Source organism: Scardinius erythrophthalmus (genome assembly GCF_964197995.2).
Source record: "Scardinius erythrophthalmus genome assembly, chromosome: 21".
Taxonomy (NCBI): Eukaryota; Metazoa; Chordata; class Actinopteri; order Cypriniformes; family Leuciscidae; genus Scardinius; species Scardinius erythrophthalmus.
The window spans coordinates 23,936,544-23,956,455 of NC_138241.1; the positions used below are offsets into that span (position 1 = coordinate 23,936,544).

Below are 19,912 nucleotides of genomic sequence, written 5' to 3' on the forward strand. Positions count from 1 at the left end.
TGAACAGGGTACCCAGTTATCTATTTGCAAAAACTATGTTTTTTCTAAAGGCCAGAGTAGCTTTAGAAAGAGAAACAGGGTCATTGGCTGCAAATAATGGGATGTTTCTTTAGGAGAATGTTTCTTTATCCAGTGGGATTTCCATCAACACTTACCTGGATGGAGTCCAGACAGGCTTTAAAGAAGATGAGACATGGATTAGCAGGATTAATACAGAAATGCCTGGGAATTATTTTAATGGCCAGTTACATATGAACTTGTCCAAACTAATTTTTGAAGAACTATTCCAGGTTGCCTTAATTATCTCTAACTGAAATATGTTTATTTGCCATCAAATGTCAACATCAGAATATGCAAACACAATGTAAATTTAGCTCATTAAAGATATGGCTGCCTGTGAACCTTTAACAGACTAGTTTCTGCTTTCCACTACACTGATTTTTATATGTAAACATATGTTTGTCTATGTAAACATAAGCTAATGACATCTGGCCCAGTTTTGGCCCACATCCCGCATGGCATACCGGCGATGACTCAACCTGAGTGTGGCTGGCAATTGCATCCGGGCCACACACAGCAAGCCACAACTCACACTAAAACGGGCTTGATGTGTGTGGGCCAGATACGGCCCATATGACCGTTGCCACTGCCAGAACTGAGCCATTTATGCCATAGTTGGCCCAGATGAGGCCCGAATATGTATGCTATCTGGGTACACGGACATCTATTAACACTGCGCCAAGATCTAGCTTTTTTTACGATGAAGTTAAACTTAACTTAAACTAAGTTCAACTTTTAAAAATGTATCTTGAGATCCTGTGTTCTTTTCTATTCCTTAGCAGCACAACGTCTCACATTTTTTTAAAGGCAAGAACGCATTCTGTGAGAAAAGCGCCCTGCTTCTAAAAGGCAGCTACTTTCGTTAAAGTTGGCATGAAATGGAAGTGGTGATTGTTTTTTCTTCCCTATGTGGCATATATCCGGGTAAAAAGCCTTCTCGAATGAGAAAAAAATGTAGGAAGGGACTTGATTTTGTCAATGGGGAATTGATTGGATTGTTTGCTATTGCTGAAATCTCATTAGAGTGATAGGTTGTTCCGCCCTCACACCGGTAAACAAGAGATATCGCTGCAAGAGGAAGGGGAAGTTATTTTGATTAAAGATTACGAAGGCACATTAATAAAAACATAATAATGATGTGCACTGATAAATAATGTATAATAAATACTGCAACATTCCATTAAAAAAATGGTGACTTTAACACCACTCCCCAACGATTTTGCTGCATTTTTACATTGCCGAAAAGAAGTTCAACCTTTAAAAACAGAGACCCTGCATTATTTCCATAGTTCAGTGCCACTGCCACGTCTCATGTTTTTGACCTACTCCGATCGTACTTTTGAGGTAGGAAGTAGACGGAAACTAAACTGAGTGGCTTAGCTCATAGAATTTGATTTTTTGAGAAACAGGGGTTCTGAATAGGAGAGCTGTGGGGGGATCACTTTCATTGTCTCTGTGTGTACCAGTCTCAAAGTCCTCTTCATCTAAACTTTAAATGCTGCTTTTGTGAGTATTTTGGCACTAAACATGCACAGAAACACGCTCAGTGCAGAGAAATAATCAAATGCATCCCAGTTCATGAAGCCGCACATTGGAACTGGTTGAAATCGGCCAGAATAGCTCTTTGATAAGCACTGCATGTAGCTCATAATGTTTTCTTCCTCTGTCTTTTACTTTTGTCACAGTATATCACTGATTACAAGATGGTTCTTGTTGGAAATGGAACAAATGGAACCCTCATCTACCAGAAGGTACATGCTCTCTTTATTTTCGAATAATAATTTTATTTAAAAATTATACGTTTTTATGTTACGATAATGATACATTTTATAATTGTAACATTATTATTATTGTTAATAATAATTAACATTTATATTCATTAATATAATCGAATTATTAATAGCATTTAACCCAGTAGTTTTGCACTTTTTTTTTTTAAACTCAAGTCCAGTTAGGGCTTCTTGGCTGGTTTATCTCAGACCACTCAGTAGTGTTTGGCTCTTTGGCAGCCTTGAAAGAGCTTGCTGTTTGTTTGCACAGGGCCAGGGTTGACGCAGCCGGTTTTGCTGCTCCTGTCCTACTGAGCACTCAAGCAGCTGGAGATGGCAAGCCTTTCCCATAGGGCCTCCCATGTGTCTGCATTCTAGTCGCATCAATGTGCTTGTAGAAGGACTTGTGATGTGCTAAGAAGACATATTCATATTTCAAATAATTTTCTAATGAACATTTTCTGCCCTTATAGTAGTACAGTCAGCCTCAAATAAATCTAGTTACATTACATCCAGACCCACATGCATGCAGATTTCCACAGAATTAGAATGACCTTCATTCACAAAGTTTATGGGCCCTATTTTAACGATCTGAAATGCAAGTATCAAGCGTGAAACGCAAGTAACTTTGTAGGCGGGTCTTTGGCGTTGTTGCTATTATACCGGCGGGATAAATGACTCTTGCGCCTGACGCAAATCTAAAATGGGTTGGTCTGAAGTAGCTTCATTATTCATAGGTGTGGTTTGGGCGTAACGTGAAATAAACCAGATCAGAGCGTCATCTCACATTCCCTTTAAGAGCAGGTGCGCTTGTTCTATGGCGGATTGCTATTATAACGGCGGATTTGCCAGGCGCACACCAGGAGCGGTTCACAGCCGAGGAGACCGACATTCTCGTCAGTGCCGTAAAACACAGAAGTGACTTTGGGGATGGAGAAACCCACACAAATTAGCTTCGGTTAAACAGGCATATAAAAATTTGGGTAAATGTGTAAGCTAGATTTATGCCTATTTTTTCACATCTTCATGGACACAACAATGATTTCCCTTGTGTATTAATATTTTTCCTTGTAATAATGTATGGTTTTCTAAAAATGAGAACTGCTGCGTCTGTGTGTAGATGAGATAAGCAAAGTGTATGTGTGTTGTGCACATGCTACATTGATTATGGCCAAGCATGCGCCCTTAAAATAGCATAAGAATAACATGCGCAACGCACGTTGCAGGTTTTTCCTGGTTAGTGGCGGAATTGTTTTCTAAACCTGCAAAATAGCACTAGGGAACGTTTGCGCCAGAACACGCCTCCTCTTTGCGCTGAACCGCCCCCCGGGAGCGCAAGTTCATTCCCTAATTTACCAATGCGCGTCTGTGGAGGGAAAAGTCCGCTGTGCGCAGGTGCAAAATAGGAATGATACATGTGTCGGTGTACAAAGTCAATTGCGCTGGGTGCAAGATAGGGCCCTATATGTCTCGCTACTTCCCAGCAAGCAATTTTGCATTTAAAAGACGTATAATAGCCGCCCAAACACAGCCCAGACGTCTAGGCTAAAACAAGGCAAAATTTGGGCCATCAGTGAAAATTTAATAGACGTCTAAACCATGGCCGAAGAATAGACTAGTCAATTAGATGACAAAGAAATTAAATGAGTGAAGAAATGAAACCAAACATCTTGTAATCACTGTTTATTTTGCTTACATGATGGAATATCATACATCTTGCAAGTTATTTAGGAAAAAACGACATGTAACCAAATTCAAGGTTATTTTGACTAGAAGTGGGTTACTCATAGCCGGACTATATCGGGTCTATAGTTAACCTAGACAGTGAAATGACAACTATTGCTTGTATATTAATTGAGAATTGTACCTAATTTGATCGATTTAACACACTTTAATGTTTAAATCTATTCCATCAGTATTTCCTTCAAATTCAGTGCAAAAAAGCAAATAATAAGTCATAGATGCAAATGAACTACTCTATCTAGTGCTGTATGTGATTAGCCTTTGTATAAATCATTGGGTCTTCATTACATCCTGGCTCAGCTAAAATGTCTCGTATCTGTTGGTGCATGGGTAAATATGTGGGCAATCCCTCAGAACGCTTGAGGTCCATAATTGCTTAAGTAGGGCTTACAGAACAACCAGTGCTGTGTGCCAAGTGATGAGCCATGCCTGGATGTGTGATAAATCCCAGAACAAGAGAGGGATTCTGTTGAACAGTAGCTCAGTCCCGTCAGATCTTCATCACCTGTGACCCCACAGCCATAACCGCTGAGGATATTCTGTCTGAGAGCCGAGCTTCATGACGTTTTTGGCTTTTGAAAGTCACTTGTCCATGAACAGTCATATCAGTGACAGGAGATATGCCATTGCATCAGTGAGTGGGAACATTAGTTCATATAGGTTACTTAAATTCAGCACTAATCAGAGCACATTAATATGTCATATTTTATTGCTTAAAATAATGTTATCATCAGATTTGTTTTGCTATTGCATTTTTCGCCTTTAACCAATTCTCGAGTGTATGCTGCCAAGAAAACATTGAAAAGGCTGAGCGGCAGTATCCTAATATTTGAATGTCTACATATGTAAGCCACTTTATAACAATGATAAACATGTTTTGGTGGGTTTCAGGTTCCCTATGGAACAGATGCTGATGGAATGAATATTCTGGGCCTTGTTCTCTTTGCTATGGTTTTTGGAGTTGCTTTAAGAAAGCTTGGGACAGAAGGAGAGGAGCTCATTCGCTTTTTCAATGCCTTCAATGAAGCCACTATGGTACTGGTGTCATGGATCATGTGGTAAGTAAAGGTATTTGATCAAATTGACATCTAATGCAGTCTAAGGCGCAGAGCCTTAATGTAATACAATATAATGTTATGGAATTTATTACATCATATATTGTCCCGATGATAAATAATAGGGACATGAGGAAAAAAAAAATACACTTATATTTATATAAAATATTGCAGTATTTGCAAGTGCAGTATATGTAAGTACAAAATGCTAAAAAATTATTTTAATATTCAACACTGAAATCTTAAAGAAAGCGAAACTTTTATACATTTTAAAAGCTTAAGTTGCTCTATGCACATGATGCCTGATACATTCTGTTTTTTAGCGCAATTTTCCAACGGACAAAATTGCGATTGTTAACTCATGATTTCTGTTCTGTCTGTGCGCACCAATCTTGCACTTCTATCTCCTCCTCAACCAGACCACCTAGAGACTTCGGGTTTTTGGCATTATGTTAAGGAAGGTCTAATCTCGGGAACGCACACACAAAAAAAAAAAAAAAAAAAAGATTGACTATCTCTTAGTGTTGTGATCCCATGACGTCAGAAAATTGCGCTAAAACACTCACTGAGTTTTTATTACTTGTTTATCCTTCAGGTATGTGCCATTTGGCATCATGTTCTTGGTTGGCAGTAAGATTGTGGAAATGGAAGATGTGGTTCTGTTGGTCACTAGTTTGGGGAAGTACATTTTTGCCTCTATCCTGGGCCACGTCATCCATGGTGGCATTGTCTTGCCTCTTATCTACTTTGGGTTCACTCGTGAAAACCCCTTCAGTTTCCTGTCTGGCCTCATCACACCTTTCACCACAGCCTTTGCTACCTGCTCCAGGTAATTTGTTCTATGTCATTTGTAGTCCTAAAAGCAGGTTTCTATAAGCAAAAAATAGCTTAATACAGGCAATATGCAGTTTAATGTTTGGGTTCATTTGTTTCCCAGAATGTGACTAAAAAGCTTTGTTTTCTTTTTTTCCTGGAACAACCAGTCTTGCTAAATCTTTAGTAGTGTTATTGGAAATGCAAAAACCTTGATTTGTTGGCAAAGGAATAAATTCTGGAATGGTCAGTCCTTAGACCAATCCAAAGCAGTGTTGTTACTGTTAACTAAAACTAATGCAAAATGCTTTTGTTAACTGAAATAAAGTTGAAATTAAGTTAAATGTAAATACATGAAAAACGTAAACTTTAAAAACTTAAGAAATGTTAGAAATGTTGCCTTAGCAACTACCTGAAATAAATAAGTTGAAGTTGAAGTAATAAATCAAAAATTACTAAAACCTAAACTAAAATAAAAGCTAATTCAAAGCAATAAATACTATAATAGTACTTAAGTAATACTAAAATAATTATGTAATGGTTGTAATGTTACTAAAAGTTGGTTATATACCGTTTTTCCACCAATAGAATAGCTTTGACCATTATTACATCTATTTTGTCATTACATACTCAAACCTTGTCTGTTTTCTGTGCCTGTGCAGCTCAGCGACCCTGCCCACCATGATGAAATGTGTAGAGGAGAACAACGGTGTTGACAAACGAATCAGTCGGTTTATTTTACCGATTGGAGCCACTGTCAACATGGACGGAGCAGCCATTTTCCAGTGCGTTGCTGCTGTGTTTATTGCCCAGCTCAACAACGTTGAACTCAACGCTGGCCAGATCTTCACAATCCTGTGAGTGTACATCCCTATGAGGTCTTTCTTCAATCAGCAGGAGTATTCATAGATACTGTGAACATTCCTATATATACAAGGCAGATATGCTAAGCTTGATCTAAATTTACAAGTAACACACACTCACTTTCTGGAGCCTGTCCCAGTGTGGCAGGCTATACAGTAATGGGCGATGCAGAACTGAAGCTCTGATGGAAGGATGGATGTTAATAGCTTTTAGCACTATGGCACTTAACTCCGCTTTTCTCCAGGGAATTTGTCCTTGTAGTAAGTGTACCATTGGTCACTTTGGATGAAGTATCTAATAAATGACTGCTCATTTGCTTATTCACATGTGCAGGGTGACAGCCACCGCTTCCAGCGTGGGAGCAGCTGGTATTCCAGCGGGTGGGATCATCACCATCGCTATCATTCTGGAGGCCATTGGTCTGCCCACCCATGACCTGTCACTCATGCTGGCTGTGGACTGGATTGTGTAAGACAACTTTTCCCATTTTACTCATAGAAATACATTGGTCTCAACCAACAAATTAATACTGTAAATCGATATTGTAATTAATACACTGATACAATTAACCTCATATATCAGTATTTGCTGAGTGTTGTAATTTTGAGATGCCATATCAGTGACAAGTTTACATTCAGGAAAGGGAATAATGATTGCATTTAATTTAAATTTTATTTAAATGTATTTTGTCTTATTAATAACGCTTCAGTAAGATTTTTTTTTTTTTTACAATTTTTAAAAGAAGTATTACATTGATAAAAGTGACAATGAAGAATTTCTATTTCAAATAAATACTGTTCATTTGAACTTACTATTCATCAAAGAATCCAGAAAAAATGGTTTCCACAAAAATATTAAGCAAAGCAACAGTTTTCAACATTAATCAAGATAAGTAATGTTTCTTGAGCAGCAAATCAGCATATTATAATTATTATAATATATTACATTTTAAAATGATTTAAATACAAAAAAGTTATTCTAAATTATAATAATATTTCACATTATTTCTGTTTTTACTGTAGTTTTTATCTAATAAATACAGCCTTAGTGAGCATAAGAGACTTCTTTAAAAGAAAACATTTAAAAATCTTAAGGATCCTAAACATTTAAACGGTAGTGTATCTGTTTACAAAGTGTATATATATATATATATATATATATATATATATATATATATATATATATATATATATATATATATATATATATATATAATATACGGATCCCAAACATTTGAACGGTAGTGTATCTATTTACAAAGTATATATGCTGTATATATATATATATATATATATATATATATATATATATATATATATATATATATATAAAATGCACCCTCCCCACACATATCATCACGAAACCTGATAGCTTTACAGTCTATTTTTGTTCCTAGGGGTCTTTTAAGGCTTCATATAAGAATTAGAAAAGTTATACTTCTATAGTAAGAAACTAATATTATGTATATGCATACAATAAATACATACAGTTTCAAACATAAGGACACAATGTAAAATTTTCAATATGGAATTACAAAACATTTCTTTTATCCAATGCAATTTGAACCCATATTTGTACCTATATGACTTTGGCATCGCTATAGCGCCATGCTCTACTGTTTGAGCTACATGAAGGCATATAGAATTAGGAATTAGAATATAGAATAAAATTAGGATTTTCTAGCCCTTGAGTTAACAAACTGTGTGTCTGATGTGTGATCAGCGACCGCACCACCACAGTTGTGAACGTGGAGGGGGATGCCCTCGGTGCTGGAATACTTCACCACATCAATGAGCGAGAGATGAAGAGACAACAGCAGCATCATCAAGAGGAAGAGCAGGAACTGCAAGAGGTGAAGGTGGAGGTAGTGCCTAATGTCAAGGCAGAAGAAGAGACCTCCCCTCTCGTCACTCACCAGAACCAAGGAGAAAGCTCCTCACATGAAACACTCAATGAAAAGGACGGTCTGGAGTCTGTACTGTAAAGTGTTGACTGTGGTCTCCCATCTCTTTCTTCACTCTTTTCTCTCTTTAAAAACCACTACATGATGAGTGTGAAGTTTACGTCAAACGTAAAGTTTACTCATTCCTGTGAAAGGAACACTAATGGTCAGTTTACATAGTTTGGACTGGTTTTTTGTTGTGAAAATCTTATCCAACTGTGCCAAAATGATTTCTTATAATCAGATTTTGTGTTTGAGAACATGTCCCAGATGATATGCTAAATCAAAAAGGGAATATTTCCAGTCTGTGAGCAGAGATGGGTAGTAATGGAAATCATTCACAGACTGACCTCTTGATCTGTTTGTTTTTCTATATTTTGACTGACTGTGTGAAATATTAACTATTTCAAAGATACACCGGAAAGTATTTGCTGTATATATTTGTGTCCCTAATGGCAAATCCTGTTGCATTGTGGTATAGTCTGGTGATTTATTGGGGACTATATCAAAACTGCATGTGTGCTTGTGAAGTACTGTGAATTCTAGCTGATTTTAGAGCTTGTGCTTTATGGTTTCAGTCGCCTACATTCAAATATGATTTAAGTGAACGCCAAGCTCAGAGATAAAACCCAGGGTCACATGTGATATTCAACTTGATGGTGAAACACTGTAGGGTCAAACATTTCCTGATAGACCTCCGTTCTCTACGTAAAATATTTATTTTTTTGTTTGACCCAAGAACATCACCCATGGTATCTAGTGACATCTAGTGGTAAGTGGGATTACAAACAAAGAACTTGTCGTGGCTTTTTTTGTACATTTTATGCCCAAATATTAAGTTTGGTTATTAGTTAAAGGGCAAAAAATTTTAAAACCACAATTAGATAAGAATGAATAAGCTTAATTTATTCTAATTGCTTACCCTTTTGTACTGCATTGAAAACTATTTTTTGTAATCTGTTGCTATGAAAATATTCAGATGTTAGATGAACTCTAAAAGCTATTAACTTTATTAGTGTGTTTTTATATGCATTTTTACCTCCATGTACTTTTTCCCACTATCCTTTAACCGTTAGTTGTCTTCTTGTTACCGATGTGTCTGTGTGTCTCTGCTTACAATTAAATCCAAAGCATCTGTCTCTGATTTACATGCATACACATTTTCCTGCGTGTGACGGATACTTATTTGTTGATAGTAATAATGTAACTGTAATCAACATTTAATTGCAAGGATTTATAGCTATTAATCAAACTGAATCCAAACACAACAATTTCTATAAAATATTTTTATTAAATCCTAATCAAATAATCACAAACTACTGTGATTGGTTGGTTCTGACCAGCGTCAAGAAATGTAACATGTATGGCGTGACAAGGCGTTATTTCAGCAGTGGTCTGGACAACAATTCATACCAGAATAATGACAAAAAAAAAAAAAAAACTTTAATAAACATTACATTGTCTCAGACAGTGGTCTCTCCACAATAACTAGTATTTTACGTCACATTGTCTTGCACATGCGCATTAATGAGTAACTGAATTTTGGCTCGTGCAGTTCTCCTCGTTTTATGTCGCTATTGGCTGGAGAAGCAACAGTCTACGCTACTTGACCCGCCTCTGTGTTATGAACCGTTTCCTTAAACGCTTGGATTCCTCTACAGCGGTGTTTTATTTACTGTATTATATCTCTAGCCACATGCACGTAGTTCATCGAGCTGTCGATGGACTTTCCATAGCCAAAAACGGTACGTAAACACAGTTTAAGATCAGTTACGATGGGTGTTTTAGACATGAAAGCCAAGTGAAAGTGATGTCGACATAGCTGTGAAGCCGCTGTATGATAGATACAAATTTCTGGCTGATACAAAATGGCATAACATGAATCACTTTGTTTCTTGCTGCTATTTGTTTGTGACTGATACCCAAATACATTTTATCATTCCGTTATCGATGCGTGCCACAGTTTTCAGTTCAGTTATTCTATTCAAATAGGTACTGGTTGCAGATTGTGGCTTTCAAAACAAGTAACGTTAGATTTTATATTGTGAATTATAAATTGTGTGTTTTATATTTGAATCGATTTAAAAGTTTTTTTTTTTTTCGGTTTCTTAGAGGGATTGTATAAGACAGACACTGTGCCGTCCATATATATATATATATATATATATATATATATATATGTGTGTGTGTGTGTGTGTGTGTGTGTGTATGTATGTATATATGTGTGTGTGTGTGTGTGTGTGTGTGGTGCAGTCTCTACTAGGCATTTGTTTGATGACTAGGTTGCCATGGTAACTGCCAATCAAGCCCATATGACTTTCTATAGGATTTCGCACTGCTTTATTTTATCTAGTGCCATTGTAGCCCACAGGATCTTGCTGGCTTTTTATGTCCACAAAAACATATTGATGTCAGTAACAATTATGCGAACCGACTAGCCGTGTACCAACAAGTATTATATTAAAAGTAAAAGTCCATGAGGGTTCTGTGGTGAAGACACTTGATTGTCTTTTTTTGTCTGCAGTGCAAGCAGGCTACTACGATTTAAATTTATCCACGTGATCACATCTTATGACATGCCGTTTTCTGTTGGTCACCATGGAAACCAGAAGCATCAGCCAATCAAAAAACAGTGCCTGCCTATTATTATTCCACAGAGAAATACAAGAAACTGCTTTGTCTGCACTGTTGCATTTATCAGAGTCCATCTGACACATATTAATACAACTATATTTTGTCAGTGTAGAGTGTTATTATTATTTTATTACTAAATTATTTAATTAATTAATCATTTATTTTTTTCTTTTAAAGTGCCCCTATTATGGATTTTTGAAAATGACCTTTCATGTAGTGTGTAACATAGCTCTAAGTGAATGAAAACATCCTGCAAAGTTTTAAATCTGAAAGTGCACCGTATATAAAGTTATTGTCTTTCAAAAGCAAGAGTCGACTCTGAGTCAATGAAATGAATTGTTTTTCAAACGAGTCATAAGCTGTTTCGTTGTGATGTCAAGACGAAACATTAGCATATTGCCCGCCCCCTTTTATTGCGCGCAGACACCAGGGAAAACTTGAACCTCAAACAGGTGTTTTGCCGAATTTCGACCCCCGCCAAATTATTAAGCATGGAGCAAGATTTGTTTTACCAACGTTTATGTTATATCAGTCATTCACGTTAGAGCTCGGCTAATGTATGCACTGTTATTGATACAGTTTCCATATGTTCACCGCAATAAATTAGAAAAATACTCGGTAAATAAATAAGTAGGCCTACAAGTAAAATAATCAGTTTATTGATGGACAAGAACTTATTAATGCTGATGGTGAGGAATTACAGGTGCAACATCTCATAATGTGCCTCAAACTGAGTAGTGTATCACTAAGAAACGTCCTGCTCAAGTTGTCCTTGCGATAGAGGTTCGAGTTGAATGAATAGGCCGAGTTCTTCCAGTATTTTATCATCGGACTCGCGCTCTGATTGATATGGTAAAATCGACGTCATTGTACGTTACTGTGTTTAGTTTATGGTGTAGGAAGCCTCAGGACACGCAGAGCTGACGTTGTTATGGCAATGGGCATTTTTGTTTTCAACATGCGTGCTGCACGCGGTAGACCAATTACAACAGACTGAGGTGTCTTGGCCAATCAGAGCAGAGTAGTTTGTGGAATAGCGGGATTTAGAGAGATTGATTCATCTGACAAGTCTTTTGAGAATCATTGAAAATGTGGTGATGTGCAAATGTATATTATGAGAAAATGAAACAGGTTTTTGACCTTTAATGCATGTAAACCTGTTGTAGGAGACTCCAAAACAACATTAGGAAACTTTAAAACAGCATAGGCTAATAGGGGCACTTTAACAACAAAATTGAGCATTCATGACAGAGCATTCTTGAATTTCAGGCAAGCCTGAACATGTAGATAATGACCGATGACAGTAAATGAGCCCTGCATCATGTTAGACCACACATCACAGAGCTTCCTTCTGTGATCATTCAAGCCTTTGTTTTGCAGTGTTTAAAACACAGTGTGATTTTGACCTTTTAGCTGTCGCTCTCGACAAATGAGGAACTACAAAATCTGGAAGTGGTGCTATGGCTCTCGGAGTTGACAAGGCTTTATTAGACACCTCTTCGCAGATGGAGAACAAGAGCTATGGGAGGTGGAAGACCAGGACCCCAGAGTTTATTCGCAGCGGTCACTCTAAACCCCTCAGTCAAAGGGCAATTGAGAGGACAAGGTCTGCAAATGTCCTGGGGACCAAAGACTCAGACACAGAGAGGAGTGGCTGCAAAAAGACAGTCACAATGGCACCTGTTTCCAGGTATATGACAGACAGAAGCCTCTATACCATGAGAAAACCACTGATCTCCACACAATGCCAGATTCCCATCCTGAAGAACTCATCCACACTTGAAGACTCAGAGATGGTAAGAATCTAATGACGCAGTTCATGTTGAACCAGGAACTATTTACTACCACTATTTTACTAACTGAAACAATAAAAGAGCATTATATTGATTTATTTCTTTCTGAACTTTGAAATGCTAGTCTTATATAGGGCTCCAGACTGCAACTAAAATTTTTGAAAATAAAACAACAATATGTTTCAATTAGTTTGGAAAGCTTTGTGTGTCCAAATGTTAAGAGTGCGAACCAGTGTTTCCTGCAGACAGCAACAAACACAGCACAATTTTTTTTTTATCAGTGAGATTTGTGAATCTGTTTCAAACTTGTTTGTGAGTTAGTGGTTTGAATCATATTAATTTAGTCAGTGAATGTTCAAAGCTATTACTGAGCCACAACTGACTCCATCACTGAACCACAAGTCGTTATTTTTGGTTATGTCTGAATCGAAATGAACCAGAAATTGTTACTTCTAATTAAAGATACATATTCGCAATTGTGTTTGATGTTCTAAATGGTATTTTAAAAAGATATTTACAAAACGTATATTATTGGTCATGGTTTAGCATTGTAAGACCCAATTGTAATGTTTGGGAACTTGGAAACTTGTTAAAACAATATACACACTACTGTTTTTTTGCATTAAATTGATCAAAACTGTTTCAACATTGATAATAATAAATGTTTAATGAGCAGCAAATCATCATATTAGAATGATTTCTGTAGGATCATGTGACTCTGAAGACTGGAGTAATGATGCTGAAAATTCCGCTTTTCTGTGAAATATTAATATATAAAAAAGTTATTTAAAATTGTAATAATATTTCACAGTATTACTGTTTACTGTATTATTAATCAAATAAACTTAGCCTCGGTGAGCACAAGAGACTTCTTTTAAAAACATGAAAAAATCTTACTGGCCCCAAACGTTTGAATGGTAATGTTTGTTTAATAAAAGGAGCCAATGACTTTCTGGTTATGTTTTAGTCTACATCCCAGGATTTCCTATTAACATTTCCTTTTTTTCCCTCCTCAGATCAGTTACAAAGCAGATTCCTCTAAAGAAAAGGACAAAAGTCTGGCCAAAGAGTCATTCAGAAGGATCACACAAGCTTCTCCATATTATAAATCCTCCCCCGCATTATCCAGAGAAGACCTGGATACTTCCATGAATGTATCGGACCTCAGACTAGGGTCATGTGATGAGGATACTATTTTTACCACTTCAGCTGCCAAACGCAGTCTGTCCAGTCCCCCTTCAGCTTCCTTGAGCCTTACAGAACCCCCAGTGCCTAAGTGGATGTCCACTCCTAGAAGCACCTCTCACTTGTCCAATCATACGTCTCGTTTCACGAGAAAGGTAAAAACAAGAACAGGTGAGATGACGGACACAGGAAGAGATTCTTTTCTTAACACAGGATCTTCTGAGTTTTATAGTAAGAACCATCAACGTGGGTTCAAACATATGTCGCCTCATCAGGCCAACTACTGGGCCTGTGCCATCCCCAACTCCATGCCACCCTCCCCAAACCGCAATTCCCCCAGCTGGGATCCTGAAAAGGAATACCAGGCACTCCTGGACTACACATACCCTCTGAGACCCAACATCACAGGCACATGGGGTTCACCAGATGGAGATCTTCTCTCACAAAATGATCCGTTGTTGCAAGACTCAGGCATTGAGTTGGACCGCTTTTTCAGCTCTTCCACCCTGTCCTGTTTGGACCTATCCCATACAGGGACTCAGCAGAGATGCTCCAGTCCAGGAACAGGTCGAAGGTCAACTGAGTTTCCAGCTCTAAACCAGTCACGCTCAAAGTCCTCAGATGGTATCATGTCCAGTAGCCTGTACTCCTCACTAGACCAAACTGGCTTGTCAATTGAGAGTCTTGATTGCGACGGGAAGCCAGGGGGTCATTACCGTAAATTTGGCATCTTCTCAACTTTCAGATCTGTCCCCAATTTCATTAGTTCAACACTCGTCCTTCCCCGTCCTAATTCGCAAGACGAGTTAGACGAAGAGTTCCTTCGCCTACCAGAACATCTACAGGAACTTCAGGTGCTTTCACAGCAACTGAGGGACATTAGTGACCAGATAAGCCAACCGGTCATCACCAGCTGGGAATCCCTGGAGAGCGAGATTACCTCCATCAGATCACCAAGAGTTCAAGTAGGAAAGCATGAACCGTTGATGGAAGAAAGGGGCAATGAAGACATTGAGGCGAGGAGGGGATCTGTTTCTGAAGTTCCTCTTACACCTGAGGATCATTTAGAGAAAGCAAAAGAGCCTGCTGCCAGAATCCAGATGATTAGTCAAGACGTGAATAGAAGGAACCTGAGGGAGGTGGAAGCTATTATGAATCAGCTGAGCGGATTGTCAATGTCAGAGCTTCAGAGGACAATACAAACAGACCAGGATGAATATGAGACCCAGGAGTCACTAATGCAGCACATACAGGTGAGTAGACTTTTCTCGTGATTGCAAAATTCTGAGATTGCCATGAATTTATGAGAACTGTTACATCCTTTCTCAACAGTTATTTTGCTCAAACCTAGAAAAGCTGATTCAGTGGCTGCACAAGGTGGTAGAGAAAGTAGATTTTCTATCTCCTCCCATGGTTGAATTGGAGAGCGTCAAAGCCTCCTTGGCTGACTACAAGGTTTGTAAACTACAATACCATTCAAAAGTTTAGGGTCAATAAGATTTTTTTTTTTTTTTGATTGAAAGAAAGTAATATGTTTTTTTCCCCAAAGATACATTAAATTGATCAAAAGTGAAAATAAAGAGATTTATGATTTTACAAAAGACTAAGCTGTTCTTTTAAACTTTCTATTAATCAAAGAAAAAAAATTACAAGTATATTACAAAAAAATACGAATAAGAATCAGAACTGTTTTCAACTCTGATAATGATAAGAAATGTGTCTTGAGCAGCAAATCAGCACATTAGAATAATTTCTGAAAGATCATGTGACACTGAAGACTGGAGTAATGATGCTGAAAATTCAGCTTTTACCATCACAGGAATAATTAGATTTTAAAAGATATTAAAAATAGAAAACAATTGTTTCAAATTGTAATAATATTTCAGAATATTACTGTTATTACAGTTTTTTGGATCAAATAAATGCAGCCATGGTGAGCATAAAAAACTTATTTCAAATAAACAATGGCCTGGTTTCACAGACAGGGCTTAGATTTAGCCAGGATTAGGTCTTAGTTCAATTAGGACATTTAAATTTCTCTTTAAACATGCCTTTGAAAAAAAAACATTACTGGTGTGCATCATGAGGCAAAACAATGGCACTGACATATTTTAAGATATGTCAGTGCAAGTTGCTTTCAGTTAAAACAGCTTAAACATGCATTTTAGTCTGGGACTAGCTTAAGCCTTGTCTGTGAAACCGGGCAGAAAAAGCTTACCGACCTCAAACTTTTGAATGGTAGTGTATATGCATCTAATAACAATAAGAAATAATAATTTTATTCCAAAAGAAGTACATTAAAAAAATACATAACTGCATCACATGATATTTTTCAGAGTTTTCAGGAAGAAGTTCAGGCTCATAAGCCCCTCACAACAGATGTTCTTCAGACTGGAGAGATGCTTTTGCATTGCATGAATTCAGCCTCTCCGTGTGAGTCTAATTAGCTCTATCAAACTATAATACAATAAGATAATATAATTGTTTTTTACATAACAGCAAAAACATCTCTCTACAATTCAGCTGCTGTACTGAATACTGAATTAGCACGACTCCTTTTAATGGAAGGGAAAAGCTGCATTTTGTCACTGAACCCTCAGTTGTGGCTCCATAGCTGTGAAGTGAAATTATCTATCTATATATAAATCGCGCTTATTCATTTGTGGATGTTAACTGAATCTATAAGTCACCTACGCTGTTTACTTCTGTATATCTATCTATACATTACGGGAACGTCTTTCTGTCTGTGTGTGTGTGTGTGTGTGTGTGTGTGTGTGTGTTATTCGCATATCTCTCGAACCGTTAGTCCTATGGATTTCAAACTTGACAGGTGTCTTGCTACGGGCATGAGTAAGTGCAGTGCCAAGTTTGACGTTGTTTGGATTAGAAATGCAAAATATATCGGTAAATATATATCGGTAAAAAGCTCACATTGGCGTGAGTGAGCACAGCACAGGACCAGAGACAGAGAGGGTTGAAGAAAGCAGCGGAGCTTAAGTAGCGTTTTCTTGGAGTTTACTGTGTAGCCTGCTCTCTGAATCGTGTAGTTCAATTTTCCACATTTATTGTATGTCATTATGTCAGTATCAGTATTTGCTTTCTACCATGCACAAATAAAAATGTCACTGAACTTTTGCTTTGTAATTGTAACAATGAGCACTCAAATACACCAAACTAACAATTAGTAAAAACACACACAAACTGATTTTGCACGGGCACTTTGCACTGCTCCCTGAATCGACGCACTTATTCATTTGTGGATGTTAACTGAATCTGTAAGTCAGCTATGCTGTTTACATCTGAATATTAAATTTAATTCTGGTGCGCTTAACGTTATCGCTGTAATAGTAGCCTATGCTATTCACCAACTAAACATATCCTATTCAATGCGTTCACAGTCTCTTTCACGGGCATCATTTGTAGTTGCCTATTCACAAACTGTTTGCTCAAGCATAGTGTTTTCTCGGAGTTCACTGTGTGCTTTCTACCATGCACAAATAAAAATGTCACTGAACTTTTGCTGTGTAATTGTAACAATGAGCACTCAAACACACCAAACCAACAATTACTAAAAACACACACAAAAACTGATTTTGCACGGCCATTTTGCACTAGTATTTTAAATTAGAAGAATCTTTGTTTCTTGATCATTCGGTACACTTCCACAAGTGTCTACAGCTTCTCAGTTTTGGACATGTTGTGCAGTGTAACCCAATACTCACAGTCACATAGGACAGAAACAGGAAACGCTCTGCTTGGAGAATGCGGTCATGCATGCATGAATTAGAGAGCAGTGCTGTTACCTAGCATTCTCCATTTCTGCATTCACATTACTTTCGTCAACGCATCACTAGTATTTACATGTTCTCATACTGCTGCTCATATATATTTTTTTCTGATCCTACAGTTCTGAAAGACACACTGGTGCTAATAGAGAGGCAGTCTCACACACTGGAAACTCATTCAGAGTATATTTTCTCCTCTATACTGTCAGCCATGGACTGCCTCACTGACCCCAGATCTGAGGAAGCATCAGGTAATGATCTACTATTATAGTGCCCTCTAGTCTAGTGTCATCACATGGTTATATTACTACAAATGGATGACTGAATATGCTGCAGTGATGACATTTTTTTTGTTGGCCAACATAGAAGATTATTGCAGAAAATAAGCTTTGTGACCTGTTGTTTTGTGATTCTGTTTTATTCATCATGATAATCTTCACAAATTAAATTAAATTTTTTAGGAATTTTGATGCCTAAAAACAATGGCAGAAGTAAAAAGCTATTGCGATAATGCTGCGTTCACGTTATGTCGTAATTACAAAGCTTGTATTAACCACAGACTTTATTTCAGGCATTGAAATAAAAAAACCCATTGACTTCAGGACGATGGAAGCTGAAGTGCTAAAAATCTGATTTCTGGGTTTTGGTCTACAAAAATATTTCCTCCCTGCAGCACTCTATTGCAATTCCTACAATATACAGTTCATTATTCACATTTTCCCCCATGAATTTACCCTCTTTTGATTATTAAAAGTGCCGCATAACTTTTTTCACTCTTTCTCCCCAGAAGCAATTTCCTGAGAATTATTAGGAATCTGGGAAGGAAAATATCTGGTCCGCACACTGTTTTCACTGAGATGTATTTTTTTGGTGTTTTCACATGAAAACACTTAAAACTTGACTCATGTCGCCATTATCTTTGTTACACGCTTACTGTATCCAGAACTGGTGTTATGTGCTGTCACATGCTTGAGTTATGTCACAATATACGTTGAACTTTTCACTTTGTTTTTTTTTACATACCAGCTAATGATTGTCTGTCTATATATACAGTAGTCAACATTTGAAGTGGATCAAAACCTTTCATCAAAGTTATACATGAATTTTGAACAATACCCATTCTTGTCTTAGGACGTTTGATGAATTTTTTTGATCCATTTCAAATGTTGACTACTGTATTTTAACATATTCATGTCAGAAAATGTCCCGAGATGGCCTAATTTAGTAATACTGTTCAGTTCTGTGGAAGAGGTGCACATATGTGCCAATCATGATTTTGATCTCAGATTATTATTACCTTAAGTTTTAATGGAGGACAGCCCAGCCTTCATTAGCATCTCTGCAGCTTTAGTTTCCCTTCTGAGTAACTTGTGCCTCGAAAATGTATTGTATTTTTTGACTGATTATTAGTGTCAGTAATGGTATAATGATCAATATATGAATAATCTGTTGGATGAGCATTCATACTTTACTGTTCACCCAAAAATGAAAATGGTCATCAATTACTCACCCTCATGTCATTCTAAAACTGTATGACTTTCTTTTGTTGAATGTAAACGCGTGATTTTCTCTACACGATATAATTCAAAGGGGTCCAATGTTGTGTAGTTACCAACATTGTTCAAATATCTTCTTTTGTGTTCCACAGAAAAAAAGAAAGCATTAAAAGACATGAGGGTGAGCAGATGATGCAATTTTCATTTATGTATGAACTATACCTTTAGGGTGAAAGCATTGTCAGTATGTTAACATTTGGAGATGTCAAAGGAACAAAATGCAAAAAAAAAAATTATGGTGCATAATGCATGTGGAATGGATTTAGCTGAAAGAATGTGACGGAAAACTAAACAAAACCTTGAGGCAGAAAGTTTTGGAGAACTTCAGCTGTAGAGATCACAGACTGATGTGTAACTTTTGCATTTATGTATAAAAAACTTTTTAACAATAAACAGTGTCCTTTTTGATAGTTTTCTTGTTTTTGTCTTGTTTTTTTAGTTAGGATAAATATATATTTCTCTGTAGGTTTCGATGAGGATACTTGATTAAATGCAAAAGTACTCAATTACTTACATGTACATAATATACTGAAGTATTACCATTCATGCACACAGATTTTATAGGCCTGGTTTCACAGACAGGGCTTAAATTAACCCTCAGACGGTCTTCGTTTCGGAGTCACATCCTGGGCCTTCCCAGTCAGAAGTGACCGAACACCTAAAAATGAAACTTCCTCCATCCCAGTAAAACCAATGCAATTTATTTTTGTTCT

General features: G+C 37.1%; 2 protein-coding genes across 7 annotated transcripts in view; both read left to right on the top strand.

Annotated features, from left to right (window-relative positions):
* slc1a4 (solute carrier family 1 member 4) overlaps positions 1–9,393 on the top strand; it is a 22,965-nt gene extending 13,572 nt beyond the window's left edge. Inside the window, exons 3-8 of the mRNA XM_081350401.1 lie at positions 1,746–1,811; positions 4,464–4,630; positions 5,223–5,456; positions 6,103–6,297; positions 6,638–6,772; positions 8,027–9,393. Coding sequence (XP_081206527.1) covers positions 1,746–1,811; positions 4,464–4,630; positions 5,223–5,456; positions 6,103–6,297; positions 6,638–6,772; positions 8,027–8,288 — 1,059 coding nt within the window. The 3' untranslated portion in view covers positions 8,289–9,393. The remainder of the gene's footprint in view (positions 1–1,745; positions 1,812–4,463; positions 4,631–5,222; positions 5,457–6,102; positions 6,298–6,637; positions 6,773–8,026) is intronic.
* Positions 9,394–9,859: 466 nt separating this feature from the next.
* On the top strand, positions 9,860–19,612 carry cep68 (centrosomal protein 68). 6 transcript variants are annotated; one of them, XM_081350379.1, is made up of 7 exons: positions 9,860–9,991; positions 12,294–12,676; positions 13,690–15,111; positions 15,191–15,313; positions 16,195–16,291; positions 17,766–17,894; positions 18,431–19,612. In XM_081350379.1, the coding sequence occupies exons 2-7, from the start codon at positions 12,341–12,343 to the stop codon at positions 18,442–18,444; spliced, it is 2,121 nt and encodes a 706-aa protein (XP_081206505.1). In that variant the 5' UTR covers positions 9,860–9,991; positions 12,294–12,340; the 3' UTR covers positions 18,445–19,612. The 6 variants fall into 6 exon arrangements, with proteins under 6 accessions (XP_081206505.1, XP_081206506.1, XP_081206503.1 ...); XM_081350380.1 differs by having other exon boundaries at positions 18,434–19,602; XM_081350377.1 differs by having other exon boundaries at positions 9,862–9,991; positions 18,215–19,608.
* The last annotated feature ends 300 nt before the right edge of the window (positions 19,613–19,912 follow it).

What these genes read in the sequence shown, in the direction of transcription:
- cep68 (XM_081350377.1), top strand. Translation starts at nt 12,341, where the DNA reads ATGGCTCTCGGAGTTGACAAGGCTTTATTAGACACCTCTTCGCAGATG. An exon ending in CACTTGAAGACTCAGAGATG is followed by an intron (nt 12,677 to 13,689) that starts GTAAGAATCTAA and finishes TTCCCTCCTCAG; the next exon opens with ATCAGTTACAAAGCAGATTC. An exon ending in CAGATCTGAGGAAGCATCAG is followed by an intron (nt 17,895 to 18,214) that starts GTAATGATCTAC and finishes ACTTTATTTCAG; the next exon opens with GCATTGAAATAAAAAAACCC.